The 16018-nt window shown below is 59.8% G+C and overlaps 1 protein-coding gene across 15 annotated transcripts in view; it reads left to right on the plus strand.

The window, feature by feature from the left end:
* The window catches only part of LOC487387 (RAP1 GTPase activating protein), a 63560-nt gene extending 60402 nt beyond the window's left edge, over positions 1-3158 (plus strand). For 10 of the 15 annotated variants that reach the window (XR_005356063.1, XR_005356064.1, XR_005356060.1 and 7 more), the window contains 5 exons: positions 284-407; positions 1370-1472; positions 1813-1947; positions 2233-2274; positions 2679-3158. Coding sequence is in view for 5 of the 15 variants with exons in the window: in XM_038531703.1 (XP_038387631.1) it covers positions 284-407; positions 1370-1472; positions 1844-1947; positions 2233-2241 (340 nt within the window). In the remaining 10 variants the exon portion in view is untranslated. The remainder of the gene's footprint in view (positions 1-283; positions 408-1369; positions 1473-1812; positions 1948-2232; positions 2275-2678) is intronic. The other 5 variants (XM_038531703.1, XM_038531706.1, XM_038531707.1 and 2 more) reach the window with 1 other exon arrangement.
* The last annotated feature ends 12860 nt before the right edge of the window (positions 3159-16018 follow it).

Below are 16018 nucleotides of genomic sequence, written 5' to 3' on the forward strand. Positions count from 1 at the left end.
TTTTTTTTTTTGCGGTTAACAGTTCTTATTACCAAACACCTCGCCAAGGAGATGAGACTTTATCTGGGGCAGTGGGGAGCCGCAAGAGGGCTTTGCTCGGGGGAGGGTGTGCTCGGATCCGTGAAGTAGGAAGGACAGGGCGGGGAGGCTCCGAGGCCCGGGCAGCTGTCCCGGGCTGCAGAGGTGCGGGGGTGGCTGCAGGCTGGGCCTCGCAGGGCCGGAACCGGGCTCGGCGCAGGAGGTGCCCGGAGCCCACGCCGGCTGACGGTGCTGTCTGTGGCAGAGCCGAGACTGCGGCCCAGAGAGCGGAGGTGCTGAAGGACTTCTCCCGCTCCTCGTCCAGTGCCAGCAGCTTCGCCAGCGTGGTGGAGGAGACCGAGGGCGTGGACGCGGACGACACAGGCCTGGTGAGAGGCCCAGGGGCCCGTGGTGCTCTCCAGCGGCCCGGAGGGCGGCTCCTCGGTCCCTGTAGATACTCGGGGCAGAAGCATGAGCCTGGTGTGGCTGAGATGAGATCGGGGGACTCCGCCGCAAAGGAGTACTGCAGACTACCCCTCCCTTACTCCGAAGCCCTCCGTGGCTCCCCAGCGTCGCTCACAGAGAGCCCCGTCTCAGACCGTTGAAGATCTGGTGCCTCCCCAGCCTCATCTCTTACCGCTTCGGTCGTTCTGGGCTTCTCTGCAGTCCCCTCAACACACCAGGCTTACCCCACCTCTGGGCCTTGGCACTTGCCGTCTCCTCTGTCTGGAACACTCTGCCTGCCTCCTCTTTGCCCCTTTGTCTGACTGACTCCTCCTTATCCTTCTCTGCTCAGCCTCACATCACCTCCTCCTGAAAGCCTTCCCTGATTCTATAGCTAGGGTAGGTTGGGAACCCCCACTTCCATGCTCTCACGGACCCCCGAGGTGTTGCCCTTCGCACCCTTGTGTCATTCTTCATTCAGCAAACCTTGCCACGCCCGCTTCCACGTGCTGCAGGTGCAGCAGGGAACGAGGCGGACCAAGGCCCTGCCCGATGGGGCTTAGAGTCTGGGATCCCAGTGGTCTCTCCACAGCCTGTCTCACCTCCTAGACCTCACTGCCCGAGGGCAGGGACCCTGCCTGGTTTCTCTCACTGGCTTGGCCGGGAAAGCATCGGTGAACGTTGGCTGAATGAATGAATGAATGAATGGGAGGCTGTGCTGTATGCCTGGGTCTGTGCCTGCTCCCACCCTGTCCTCCCATGGTCTTCTGGGGCAGACATTGCTGGGGGGCGGCCAGGGTGAGGGGTTGTGGGGTGCAGCAAATGGAGGAGGCTGGGAGATGGGAGGGGAGCCCAGCGGTGCCATGGATGGGGGCTAACCTCCCTTTGTCTCTTCCCCCACCCCCAGGAGAGCGTCTCGTCCTCGGGGACACCCCACAAGCGGGACTCCTTCATCTATAGCACGTGGCTGGAGGACAGTGTCAGCACCACAAGTGGGGGCAGTTCCCCAGGTACCAGGCCACAGGCGGCTTCCCCTGCCAGGCCAGGCTTGTGGCGGGAGGGGAACAGGCATAGGCACAGAGGGTCGAGACCACCTCTCAGGCCCCAGGCAGTGGGTGTGTGACGGGACTGCCACTGACATTGGAGACAGTGGGTGGGTCATTATCTAGCCTAAGAAGGTTGAGGGCTGATAGCTTCTGGAAGGGTCTTGGGGGATGATGGGGTGGTGGTGGTGGTAAAGAAGGGAGTTAAAGGTGGGGTTCCCTGAGGGAGGGACTCTGCAGGGTTGTGGGGCACCAGTGCCTACCACCCATCCATGTGTCCGTCTCCCTGGGGCCTCCCCGCGGCCAGTGAGGTGGCTCCCTCCTGCCCCCTTCCCCAGGCCCCTCGCGGTCACCCCATCCCGACGCCGGCAAGTCGGGGGACCCTGCGTGTCCCGAGATCAAGATCCAGCTGGAAGCATCTGAACAGCACACACCCCAGCTGGTAAGCGCAGCTGCTGGGGGTGGAGGGGGGGGGAGGGAGGAGGCCAAGGCGGATGTGGCCAGCCTAGAAGCTGCCTTGTGGGACCGCTTGCCCAGGAGGTGTTAGGTGTCAGGGAAAGGGGACGAGGTGTCCACAGGGACCAGGGGTGGGTGCCAGATCAGGAGGCCCCCTGAAGCCAGGAGGGGTTGGGTTCATCTGGCCCGGGCACAACCGGTGTCTTCTGCTTGCCCGTCTCTCCTGCCCCATGTCATCTGTCACCTGCCTCTGGTCACTCTGTCTCTGCAGGGCTGTTAGCCAGGCCCCCTCTCTGAAGGAGAAACTGAGCAGGTCAGAACCAATCCTCAGCTCCTGTTTGGTGGGGAGAGGGTGGGCGAGGGCGGGAGTGGGCAGGACCAGGGGGTGGGGTGGCGGGGTGGCTCCTCCCTGTTCCTCTGTCATTGCCCCGAGCTAAGAGCTGTGAATTTGGATTCGAATCCTCTGCCACTCAGATGCTGGGGGACTCGGGGAGCTCACTGGCCTCTCTCTGAGATGCAGTTTCCTTATCGGTGCAGTGGGGCCAATAGGTGCTGGGAGGGTTCCGGGGAGCCTGCAAGGGACTTGGGAATTGCTGGGAGGAAGGGGCCCGGGGGATTCCCAGTGGGATGGAAACACCCCGGTGGGGAACTCCAGGGTGGGCCACTCCCTCTCGTGTCCCCCTGCTTCTCCGTCTGTTCACCCCCCTCTACCTGCAGATGAGGCCGCAGAAGCACAAGGTGAAGATGCCGTGTCAAGTCCAGGTGGCTAGGACCTCTGCCCCCAAGGCCAGCACCAGCCTGTGGGCTGCCCCCTGCCCCCACCTTGGCCACCCATCTGGGCTGTCTCTGCAGGGCGGAGCCATCCAGACCTGGGAGGGGGAAGCTGCTGGCATCATCCCCACCCCCGAGGCTGGGGCAGGCAGTGTTCCGTTGAAGCAGAACTCCAGCCTGGCTTGCCCCCACTCCGGGCCCTTCATCACACCCCGGTGCCCCTCTGGACTCATGGGGAGCAAGGTGGGAGGGGAGGTTTGAGATATCTCAGTGCGTACAGAGCCTACCGTGGAGGCAGTGAGATGTGAAAATGGTGGAATGAGCACTGGGCTGGGAATCCTGAGTCCTGGCTTCCAATTTGGTTTCTGCTCTGTGACCGTGGGCAAGTCACTGTCCCTCTCTGGGCACCTCTGCTGCAAATGGACGAGATTATTTCAGAGGTCGCTGAAGACTGTGATTCCATGCACCTGCCCCAGAATGGGAGGTTTTCCTCCTAGGGGGCCCCCATTGCCCACCCTTGCTTCTTGGGTTCCCTGGGGCTGGGCTGAGGGGCTGGGAGCTGGCTATGCCCGTTACCCCTCGTGGACCCTCAAGCTCACCACAGACCTGCCGATGCCCTGTCTACTGCCTCCACCTGACAGACAAGTGCCCCCCTTAGGGGGAAGGGGGCCTCCCTGGCTTCTCAGCCAGCACCCAGCTTAACCCCTGCCATCCCATGCTCTGGGCACTCCAGGTCGAGGGGTCTCAGCTGGCCTAGAGTTACGGGCCTCGCCGCTGCGCCCTCCCCCAACTCCCATGGAGGGGGCAGCCAGGCACAGCTGCTGTGAGCCCACATCCTTGTGTGTGTCTGTCCACACTTTTTAGGCACCATGCCAAAGGCCAGCCTTCCGGCCCCAACACCCATTTTGGAAGCCCCCGTGGCTGTGTGTATGTTGGTAACAGTTGTACAAAATAAATTCTATTTATCGCTATTGTACCCCGAGTTGGGCCTGGCTCTGCGTGAACCCTGCCAGACCGACTCCAGGCCTGCCCGGCCCCCTCACCCACCCTTCGGAGCTGCTGGGCTCGGGGGGACCTCCACGGCCGGGCCACGGGTCCTGTGACCGCCAGCCGTGCTTCCTCCCCCGCGTGCTGCCCTTCGCTGCACCCTGTTCCCCTTCTCCCTCGGGAGGGGAAGGGGAAGAAGACAGCTCTGGGGCCGACGTGGGTTGCAGTCCTGGCGCCATCCCTTCCTAGCTGGGTGGCCTTGAGAAGCTCGAGTCACAGCTTCCACTTCTGTGAAACGGGAGCGGCCGTATCTCTCGCAGGGGTTTGTGATGAGGGTTCATGAGGCCGGTGGATATGAAACACCTGGCCCAGGGTCTGGCACTCGGAGGGGGCTCAGGACGGGCTTCCCCTCGGTTCTGTTGCTCAGCGAAGCCCAAGGATGTCCTCGATGTGGCCAGCAGGGGGCGCCAAGGGATCGCTTACCAGGGGCAGATGGGGGCCAGGGAAGGGGCTCGGGAGCTGGGCAGTCACAGTAGAGTACGGCGTGACCAGGGCGTGCACAAACCGGGGTCCGGCCTGGGTGAGGGACACATGGAGGAGGCTCCACAGCACTGGTGCCTGAGCATCCTGGAAAGGCCTAGGAAAGTGTCCCTGGGGCGGGGAACTGCAGGTGCAAACGTGCAGGGGGGGGTGGGGGGCCCTGGAACTGGGAAGGTAGCAAACAGTTGTTTTTGTTTTAAAGATTTTCTTTCTGTACTGAGAGTGTGTGTGTGTGCAGGAGCCGGAGCGGCAGAGGGAGGAGGAGAGGGGATCCCAAGCGGACTCCCCGTGGAGAGCAGACCGAGGCTCCATCTCAGGACCCTGGGATCGTGAGCGGAAATCCTGACCTGAGCCGCGCAGGCGCCCGCCCACAGCTCTGGGTGATGGGAAGTGACAGGGTGGCGATGAGGCCAGAGGCCACGTGGCCTTGAATGCCGGACCAAGGGGCCCAGAGGACTTGAAACCCAGACTGCCATTGAGAGAAGCTGGGGTTGCTGGTGGAGAGCAGCGGGGCAGCGTCGGCAGGGAGGGGAGGGTCAAGGAGGACAGTGGGCAGGCCTGGAAGGAAGGCGGGAGGGGGGCATCTGGGTGTGGGGCTGAGGGGGGTCCAGCCCCGGGACGGGGTGAGGCAGCCCCCCTCTGAGGTAGGAGTGCAGGGGGGAGAGCAGCTTGGGGTGGGCACATGCCCTGGCCTCCCCAGGACCGTGGTGAGCGCACCCCGGGGCTGCCCTGCTTTTCCTGACCTTGGCGCTAGGCTGTCTGGGGCCACCCAGGGGCGGTGACTCACACCCCGTCCCTAACCCCACCCACCCGGTCTGGCTCCGGGCTGCCCGGCTCCGCGGTCCCCCACCAGTCGTCCCCCTCCCCTGCGCAGCCCCCCCCACCCTGTCGGGTCTGCGAGCCCGAATGCGCCCCCTTCCTCTTGTCTTCGTCTCCCCTCGGGCTCCTGCCCTGTCTCCTCCCGCCACCGCCACCGCCGCCAGCGCCGCCGCCGCCACCGAAGGGCCGCAGCCACAGTTCAGCACCAAGGTCAAGAGCTTCGCGCCCAGCTGCTTCACCTCCTCTCTCTACTTGGGGCGCGGGGTTTGGGCTCTCCGGCCTCGGTTTCCTCATCCGCACAGTGGGGTCGCCAGTAGTTCGGGCTTCGCTACCCTGACCTGAGGAGTCGGGTGCGGCCCCAGCACGCCGTGTGCTCCAAAAATACTGTGCGGGTCGGGGGGCGCGGGCAGGGATTAGTCATTAATGGGGACCATATCCAAGGATGTGGGGTCGGCTTTCGTGCGGAAGATGGAGTAACCGGTGCCGGCCCGACAGATGTCCGGACTTTGTGTGGTTGCCAGTTGCTCCCCTGAGCCTCAGCGCCCGGCTTTGCTGGGATCCACGGTCCTTTCATCAAGAGGCTTGGGCACCCCCACCCGTGTCCCTTTACTCCCCGCGCACGCATCACTGCTGCTGGAGCCCTGGGGCCGTTGTGGCGGGTGCACAACCTGCCTTTGCCCCTCTGCCTGCCCAGTCCCGCCAGCACCCCATGGGGGGCGAGGCCTCTGGGCTGGGCCCTGACCCACCTCGACCTCTCGGGGCTCTAAGGTGAGGCTGAGGATGACTCTGGCCTCTGGGATCAAAGTGTCTAACGCTGTTTCTCTTGTGCCCGAGCCAGCTGCATGCTCACTCCGGGTTCTGAGGTGGGGAGGGCAGGTCAGGACACTGACCTGAGGCTGGAATTAGGGCCCGGGTGGGGGGCGCCGGGCTCCGGGAAGCACTGGACTCTACTTAGGAATGACTCCGGTGGTGGAAATGGCAGCCAGAGGTTTCTCCAGACGCAGGAGGCAGGAGGCCTCCCGTGGAGGGCCTTGGGCATGTGGCTGACCTGACACCCATCTCCCCTGCCCCAGAGCTGGTACCTGTCCCTCCAGGTCCCGGGTTCATTGCCTGTAGAAGGAGGACAAAGCCCCACCTATTGCTGTGAAGAGGCTGTCATGGCTTCTAAGGTGCCTGGCATAAGACCCATGCCCACTAGGAAGGGTCCTCCCCTGTCCCCCAGCAGCTGGGATGTCCCTGAGCATCCATGGCTAACCCAGAGGTGACTTTGCCAAAGAGACGGCCACAGGCCCAGGCCCGCCCAGCGCCGGGGGACTGGGACCTGGATGTTCTCTACTGCTTGGGCCACAGGGGGTACTTAGCCAGGGACCCTGGAATGTAGAGGTCCCTCCCTCCCTCCCTGTACCCGCCCTGCCAAGGGGACAGCCAGGGACGGAGCCTCCTGAAATAACCAGATCTGGTTAGTGAGGCTAATTTTAAAAGCCACTCTGGCTGCCCCATGGGCCTTTCTGGGAAGCCATGAATGTCCCTGTGTTGCCCCTGGACACGGGGTGAGGGGGGAACAGCAGGAGCTGAGGATGGACTCCCACCCCTGACTGTGAGCACAGGAGACCCCCAGCTGCCTGCCACAGGGCCTGCCCACCCCAGGACCCAGAGCCCCGGGTCCAATGTTGGGGCTCAGGGGCCCAGCCTCTGCCCCGGTCCACTCAGGGCAAACCCTGGTGGGCTCTCTGGACCCTGCAGGCCCTGCGCTGGTCTCCACAAAGCATGCTGGGCAGGGGGCCACACGTAAGCTCTCTGGCTCTGACTCGCCTCCCTCCCACGATCTCCACTGCTCACTCTCCATGTCCCTTCATCTCCGGATCTCTCTCTCTCTGTGCATGACACCCGAGGTCCCTCTTTGCAGGGGTGGCTCCGTCCGCCTCTCTATGGGCCCATCACAAAGGAGGTCAGACAGCATTCCTGAGGAGCCATAGGCTGGACCATGCATACCAACTGGGAGTCATGTCCTCCTGAGCGCTGGGGACCCGCTGGGAAGGACAGCGGTCCTGGAGGCAGACGGGAGCTGTAGCTGGGCAGGCAGGGGCCACGTCCAGGCACGACGTGGGCCATCTGGACAGGCCAGATGCCAGCAGAAGGAATGAGCTCCAGGGGTAGGGTTGCCAGATTTAGCAAGTAGAAACACAGTGCCCAGTTAAACTTGAATTTCAGATAAACAAGAAATAATTTTTAGTTTAAGTATACCTCATGCAATATTTGGGACATACTTATACTAAAAAATCATCCCTTGTTTATTTGAAATTCAAGTTTAACTGGGGCATCCTATATTTTAACTGGCAACCCTAGCCTGGGAGGCTCCAGGAGTGAGCCGAGAGGTTTCTCAGGAACAGCGGGCTTCAGAGACCGCGGGAGCCCCAGCCTGGGGGGCATAGCATGACCGTGCCCAGGCTCACAGTGGGGCACACCTGCCCGCAGGGAGATTTCAAATTTCTGGGGGTAGGGACCGTCCTTGGGTGCCTGGGGGCAGGGGGCCATGACCCTGACACCAGGCACCACCTATGCAACCATAGACCTCAGAAGGGAGGGGCTGCGTGCATTGTGCTGACCCGCAGTGCCTCACCCGGCCCTGCGCATAGTAGGGGCTTCATAAATATCTGCTGAATGAATGAAGAATCCTCCCGACCCATCCCCATGAGGACCGATGCTTGGCCAGCAGGGGGCTCCAGCAGCCTACCTCCCCAGCTCCTTGGTGCTGACGGGTGTGTGCAGCGCCCCGACCCTGGGGGCTCCCCAAAGTGAGCTGCAGAACGGGAGTGAAGGGCAGAGGGGACCCGGAGACGGGACCCATTTTTCTCTGTAGCACCCCTGTCCCGGACTCCACTCTCCACTCAGGGGTCAACCTGGGCAAGAGCGTGGTGGCGGGTGGGGACTAGGGAAAGGTGACATCTGGCTTCTGGCATTGGGGGGTTGCCTGGGACTAAAGTGGAGGGGCAGGCCACAGAGGTATGTCAGGGCTCCTTCGAGGGGCACTCGGCAGCCAGGGGGAGCTGCTGGCCTCATCCCCACTGCAGGGATGACACGACCCAGGTCCCGCCCCATTCATTCTTTCATTCATTCACTTGCTGACTCACCTTTTGTCACCATTTGCTGAGATGACCTCACTTGGGGTCTTGTGCAAAAGGACCTGAACAATTTGTCTGGGCTCAGTGGGAGCACACCTGTTCCACGGCCCGCACCACCCCTGGCTCTCTGTGCGATCCTGGGCAAGGGACTGAGGACCTGGGTTGTGTCATCCCTGCAGTGGGGATGAGGCCAGCAGCTCCCCACTGGGGTAGCTGAACAGGGAGCCGGGGCCTGCCCACAGCAGGTGCTGCAGGAGGCGGGCCGTCCTGGTCACCGTTATTATCAGTGTCCTTGTGAGGTCCCCGAGTGCCGGGCAGGGAGCTGCCACCGGCCCCCGAGGCCCTGGCTTCATGGCCAGTGTCACACTGAGGTTTCATCGTCTAACCCCCTGTCCGTCTTTCTCAAGGAAGGTCATCTCTTTCAAGCATCTTCTGGCTTCTAGATGCAGCAAGGAATCCTTCGGGGGCGGTGGGGGGCGGGGTGCGGCCAGGAAGCAAGAGGTAGGGATGGAGCTTGGAGCGGTCATCGGAAGGCAGGGCGCGCGCCTGGCCCCCTCTAACTGCAGTGTGAGCTGGAGCTTGTCTCTTCCTGCCCCCGGGCCTCGGTTTCCCCAGTGGTACAGCAAGGGTGTAGGGCTGGACACCCTCCATGCCCTGGAAGGGGCCTTTCTGTGTGTCATCCTGTTAGTAACGGTTTAGCCTGTAATCACATCTGCCCTGGGAAGAACTAACACAGCGTTTCTTTAAATGGGGCTCTAATTGCGGCTTGTAGTGGAGTCAGATGCTCCCCATCCCCCAGCTGGTCTGAATCAGGGAGGCTGTCCCGACCTGCCCTGCCAGGCCCAGGAGTCCCCTGGGATGGCTCTAGCTGTCCTCCGGTCGGTGACGGGTCAGGGACTGACCTCTCCTGAGGACCTACTGTGCGCCGGGCCCTTTCCATCCTAAGGGCTCTGGCTCATCTCACTACGGCTCTGGGAGGTGGGGGCCACTGAAACCACTTTTCAGAGAGAAAAATGTGCGGGGAAGTACAGTCACTTACCCGAGGCTGCTCGCTAGGATGCGGCAGGGCTGGGATTTGAACCCAGATCTGTTTGATTCCAGGGCTTTGTTCTCAGCCTGAAGCTGAGGAGACACGCCCCCCACCCCGGCTCAGTCAAACCTCCCTCCTGGGGGGCTCTGAGGGAGCACCAAGCACCGCCCGAGGCCCCTGCCAGCGCCCCTGTCGCAGCTTTCTCTGTCCGCATGTGACCACAGCCATTCTGCTCCTTCCCCAGTGGTTCGGACGGAGAACAGGGTGTTAGTGGACGTGGCCAGAGGCAGCTCCCCTCTCCTGGGGTGGGGCAGGGGCCTGCGGTTTCCCTGTTTGTTCTGGAGATCCCAGCCGCTTCCCCGAGGAGACAGCTAGCGGTTCCCAGGCCGCAGCCCCTCGGGTGGAGCCAGACCACGGCTGGCCAGCCTGGGAGCACTGCCCGCCAGCCCCACTGGGCTGTGCCAGGCCCTGGCGCTGGGTGGTCTGGGCAGGGGCCAGGGTGGGGGGGCTCGATCTGGGCTGTGCGACAGGAGCCAGGACAGAAGCCAGGCTCGGGGCTGCCCTGCCAGGGACTTGGGGCTGGGTGGGGGGGTCCTGAAGGCTGGGGATGGCTGGCCAAGGGGTAGAGACAGGCATGGGGCAAACATTGCCTTGTGGGGAACCCAGGAGGGAAGGCCCCAGCCCCCAGGCCCCTCTGAGGGCCTCAAGAGAAACATTCACCCTCCCCAGGATTGTCTCTGTTGGATGGTTTCAACCCAACCATTGAGTTGGTTGAGACAAAAGCCTACCTGAGAGCCTGGTGGAGAAGTCAGGGTGGCAGGCAGAAGACCTAGATCCCAGCTCCACCCTCCTCTGGACCTCAGTTTCTCCATCTGTACAACAGGAAAGGGACAGGAACCCATGCTTGACCAGAGCTCCTCCGCCTGGGTAGGCAGTAGGTGAGGGGTGGGTAGCCCAGGCTGGAAAGATTGCAGCTGTTCCCAAATTCACTTCCAGAAGCCTCTGGCACCACCTCCTCCCTGCCCAGCACACACCTTGGACGAGACCCAGAGGTGACACCTGCCGGAGTGGAAAGAGCTCCTGTGGGTTTTGGAGTCTGACAGCCCCCGGTTCAAATCCTGGCCGCTGGCCGTCTGTGATTTGGGCACATCCCACTCTCCCTGTGCCCTACAGCTTTAAGTACCATGGTGACCTCCTTCTCTCTCCAGCTGGGCTCTTCCACGGAACTCCAGACTCTTCCTTCCCAGCGACCTATGGGCACGTCCGCCCCCAAGTCCGATGGGCATCTCTAAGCTAACGTGGTCCAAACCGCGTCTGTATTTTCCCTCCACATCTGTTCCCCCATATCTATAAATGGCACTCCACCCAGGTGCCCAGGCCAAAAATCAGGGGGCATCCCTGCTTCCGCTATTTCCTCTGCTCCCCACAGGGAGCCCATCAGCAAGCCCTGCTGGCTTTAACTACCAAACATGTCTGGGATCCAGCTGCTTCCCGCCACCACCACACTTCGCCGGTCCAAGCCACCGCCACCTCCACCCCAGCAACAACTGCCCTCCGGCATCTCCTCCTGGCGTTCCCGGTCCCTTCCCTGCACAGCAGCCAGAGCGATCTTTCCTAAGCGTAAACCGGACCACATCACCCATTGTGCTGTGTGACTTCAACTTGTTGTCTGACCGTCTCTGGGCTGCCTTCCTCCCTGGCTTCCAGCCCTGACCTTTGGCAGAGGGACAGTGCAGCCCCAGGAGATCCCTCAGGAGTGGGGGGCAAAGGGCCCACGAAGCATCAAAACCTGCTGCGAGGTGGACGTCAGGACCTGCTCGTGCCCAGATAGCAGGCGGCAGCTGCTCGGCCTTGGCCCAGAGCTCTGGCAGGCAAAGGGGTGACTGGTCACATCTCAGGCTCCTCCGGATCCTGCCTCCAGACCCTCCCCCACCCCAGCCCAGCCAGGCGTCCACAGGGCACAGCCTCTCCACTGCCCTGGTTTCCCAACCAGGTGACCTGAGTCAGGCTAATTCCAGGGCCCTAAGCCAGAGTGTACAGGCCCAGGCTGACCTCGGAGACCCCGGAGCCAGCAACCCTGCACGGGCAGGTGCAGGCAGGGGTTCTGCTGGAGGCCTAGGGTCATTCCCCACCAGGACGAGGGCACAGGTCCCGCAGGACAGGAGCTCCACCAGTGAGGTCTCTCCCCTGCCACCTTCGCAGCGTTACATTCCTGAGTCCTCCTCGCTGCTCCTTACCCTGCTATCGGGATGATGAAATCCCCCACTCGGGAGCCGCAGCGCTTGGCTTCCCATCCTTCACCCCTTGTTAGTGGTGTGGCTTTGCTTAAGTCACCAATTTCTCTCTGCTTCTGTTCCTTCATCTGGAAACCGGGGATAGAAACAGGCCCGCCCTCTGGGAGTGGGGGGTGGTAAAGGGCTAGGTGCCCTGTGAGGCAGTAGGAGCAGTGCTGGCACTGAGGACCCCATAGAAATGTTGGCCAGTGTGCCCGCAGCTCGGGTTCCGATGATCCTCGGCTCCCGCTCCAGCGGGTAGGAGGGACAGGTGGCTGCGGCTGGTGGCGGCTGGTGGTGGACCCCAACCCAGCCTGCCCCTCGGCCCCCGCTGCTTGCCTGGTGGGACCCATGTGTCCCCGCCCCCCATCCTAAGGCTGAGGAGCCAGAAGAGGGCCTGGAGCCATGGTCGTGGCAGCAACACAAGGAAGCCACCCAGAAACTCGGGAGACCAAATCCCCTTCTGAGAACTTAATCTCCCAGGCCCCCCACCCCCAACCCTCAGATCGGCTGGTGCTAGATCTCACTGGGAGGTCTTGGGTTAGCCACCAGGGCTAATTATAAACTCCGCGGGCTTGGGGCTCTTACTACCCCATCGAAGGGCTTCTGCGGCTCATGCGACCTGGGTTGTTGGCCTTGGAGAGATTAGCACCCAGAGGCCAGGGAGGGGATACGGGCTGCGAGTCCGGCAGGCCTAGGTGCAGCCTGCAGCTGGCACTTTCAAGCCGTGGCCCCAGCAGGTCCCGCTCTGCCAAGCCTCTCCTTTCTCATATGCAAAACGGAGATGGTATTTTCTAGCTCACAGGATGGTGGGGGGCTTATATGTGACAAATGTACCCTCAAGGTGGCAACTTCACTACCATGTCTTGAGTGCTTTGGTGGGTGTGCGGTGCAGAGGGGGTATGTTACTCTCTCCTTCCCTCAATCTCAGAGCAATTTGCTGATGACCTTTTCATTCATGAGCTGGTCCAGCTTCTTGACAAACAGGACTAGGACTCCCAGGCCCATACTTGGGGTTTGTCTCAAGCCCCCCACCTGCTGTCTCCAGGGCCCCAGCTTCTTCTGCATGGTCTACTGTAGTAGATTCCTTGGGCAGCCAAGATGATCTTTTAAAAAATGATGTTTACTCCCCAGCTCCAGAACCTTCCATGGCTCCCCAGGGTGTTCATGGTCTACTTCCAGCTTCTTGGAATGGCATTTGAGGCCCTCCTGCCCCCACGTCCCCATGATGTCTCCTTCTGCAGTCTCCTCTGTACCCTCACGTCCCACCTCAGGGTTCCTCGGCCTGTCAAGCCCCAGCTCACTTCTTGCCTTCTCTGCCTCTATGCCTGTCCCATCGTGCCCCCTCCCCTGTTAGGTAGGTGCCCCCTCCCTGCCCCCATAGCTTCTTGCTTTTCTGCTGCACTGGGACAGCTCCTGGAAATCTGGGTCGTGAGATAGGAGCTTTCCCAGGACAGAGGCCTTCCCGTTCATAGCCATCTCCCGGGCATAGCACGGAGTAAAGCAGGGGCCCTGAGCTCGTTACCATCTGTCCGAAGGGGCTTAGTGCCAGAGCACCGGAGTGCTGGGGACTGTGCAAACAGGGGAGCCATATACCCTGGATGGGCAGCCATCTCTTGGCTCTGATCACCCATTGCCCTGCAGAAACGTGGGGCAGTACGTTTTTTGAAAAAGCCAGAGACTTCATTTCTCAGCCTCTTATGCATCTACATGGGGTCATAAGACTAGTTCTCACCAATGGATCATGGGTGGAATTGATGCGTGTCACCTCCAGGAAGAAGTAGTTAAAGAGGAGCGCCCCCCCTCCCCCGCCAGCCATCAATGTGCTGCTTGGACAGAACTTCAGTAGCTCTGGGGAGACAGAGCAGGGCATCCAGGACTTGGAGGGCAGAGCCACAAGGTGGAAAGAACCTGGGTCCCTGTCACCTGACCAGAGGCACCACCGGATGTTTGAGATAGAAATAAACTTTTTTTAAACAAATTTTATTGGGAAACCTGGGTGGCTCAGTGGTTGAGTGTCTGCCTTCAGCTCAGGTCATGATCCCGGGGTCCTGGGATCGAGTCCTGCGTTGGGCTCCCTGCAGGGAGCCTGCTTCTCCCTCTGCCTGTGTCTCTCATGAATAAATAAAAATAAGTAAATAAAAAATGAAAAACTTTTATTTATTTAACAGAGAATAAGGGAGCAGAAGCCAGGGGAGTGGCAGAGGGAGAGGGAGAAGCAGGCTCCCCACTGAGCAGGGAGCCCAACACAGGGCTCGATCCCAGGACCAGGTCCCAGGACCCTGGGATCATGGCCTGAGCCAGAGGCAGACGCTTAACCGACTGAGCCATCCAAGCACCCAGAATAAACTCTTATTGTGTTAAGTTCTGGATTTATCTGTAACACAAGGCAGGATTATGTGGATGAATAGAAGTGGATTTGTCAGCCCCTCTTTTTTCTTCTTCCTGAGAAAGCAGCTGAAGGCACTGGAAACCCCTGTGTTGTGGGCAGATGGTCACCACTAGCTTCTTTTTTTTTTTTTTTTAAGATTTTATTTATTTATTCATGAGAGATACAGAGAGAGGCACAGACACAGGCAGAGGGAGAAGCAGGCTTCATGCGGGGAAGCCTGACGTGGGACTCGATCCCGGGTCTCCAGGATCACACCCTGGGCTGAAGGCGGTGCTAAACTGCTGAGCCACTGCGCTACCCACCACTAGCTTCTAATGGGGGTGGTGGATGGGTAGGACCCATCCTGGGCTGGGACCTCTGGCTTGCCCTCTGGCATGGATTATAGTTACAATAAAGGTGACAAGTGACATGAGAGCACGGGGGGCCCAGCTTGGGTGAGCGGGGCAGGGGGTGTCTGAGCACCGTGGATTCTTCTTGAAGCTCATGGCCCAGACTCAAGGTGGGAAGAGCTTTCTGCTCTGTGGGATAGAAGTGCTCACTACGTGCTTGACACTGCTGCCCTGGGCTCTCTACCTTCAGGTGTAGGGATGAAGCAGCAGCAGAGTTAAAGAACTTGCCCTGGGTCACAAACACATGCTCCCGCTTGTCTTGGGCTCCTGGGCCATACTTTCCAACCCCCTTAGTGTGTCCCAAAGTTTAACAGATGCTGTGGGTGCCCTGTTTGTCTCCTCTGAGCATCTCATGTTCCAGAACATGCCTGGGGGCTTTCTTTCAGTCCTCAGAGGCAAGTTGGAAGTGCCAGAGTATTCTCTTTCCGGGAAGCAGCCCCCATCCAACAAGAGTAGAGTTGGGGAATAAACGTCCCAGCTCCCTCGCCTGGCAGTGGGAGGATTGAGGCACATCCTCTACTGGGTCTCCCCATGGCCCAGGGTGGGCTTGAGCCCTACCTGCCCCTGATGGCAATCTGCTTCATAACTTACCTTTTATCAGCTTCCTTTCTCTGTCCTACCTCCCCGCTTTCGGCCTGGCTGGTGCCTTCCGTACTCTTTCACAAACCACTTGTACACAAATCTCAGGGTCTGCCTTTGGAAAACCCAACCTAAGACACAAAGTATGGGTTTGTACCCTGAGTCGCGGAAGTTGATCCCAGGTGGTACTGGTGAACTTTTAAAACTTGACTGCTCACCTGTGAATTTGAACCAGTGTTAGGAAATAATAGTAGAAGTAGGACAAACATTGTGACGGTGGTATGAGGGCATCTCTTCGCCCTGGCAAGAATGTAAGAATGCAGTTTTTAATTTTCTATCCCGGCATTAGCATGGCTGTGTTTTTTGCCAGGACTGCTGGGAAGTTCAGAGAGAAAGGCTGCTCGATTGCATTTTCTCCCTGAAGGATGGCTCACTTCTGACATGGTCTCTCATCTTTCCGAGCTCACACTTGACTGTGTGTTGAGTCACTAGCATTGGCTGCGTCAGAATTTTGTTGGCAGGAGGTTGGAAATGTATTATAAGCAAATAAAGAATGTCATCAAGTATAGGAGCTTTGGAATGGAATGTGCTGGAATTCGAATCTAAGCCCCACAGCTTAGGGGACCTTGAGCAATCACACCACCTCTTGGACTCTTGATCTCGGCATCTATACATGAGGGTGACGGGAGCCTACTACCTAGTGAAGGTTAAATGAACCGAATCCATAACAAGCATCAAGCACAGAGCTTTGGCAGATGGTAAATGATCACTGTGAATTGTTATGATGGTTACCATTCTAGGGACTGTCATCCCAGTTGAGGAGCAAACCTGTATACCCCAATGTCAGGTGCAATCCTGAGTCTAGTACCCAGGCCTGATCATCAGGAAGAGGAAAGAGATCACAATGGCCAAGCGAGGTCGAAGCTCTGTGAAGGCAAGGAGTCGGTCTGTGTTCTTTGCCACAAAATTCTTAAGACCTGGTACAGTGCCTCGCTCACACTCAACACAGCTGACCCTTGAACGCAAGGGTTAGGGGTGCCAAACTCCTGCAGAGGCAAAAATCCATGTATAATATTTGACTGCCCCCAAATTTAACTACAAACAGCCTCCTACTGACTGGAAGCCTTACTGATAATATAGTCAATTAATACATAT

The sequence above is a fragment of the Canis lupus genome, chromosome 2 (assembly GCF_011100685.1).
Source record: "Canis lupus familiaris isolate Mischka breed German Shepherd chromosome 2, alternate assembly UU_Cfam_GSD_1.0, whole genome shotgun sequence".
Classification (NCBI taxonomy): Eukaryota; Metazoa; Chordata; class Mammalia; order Carnivora; family Canidae; genus Canis; species Canis lupus.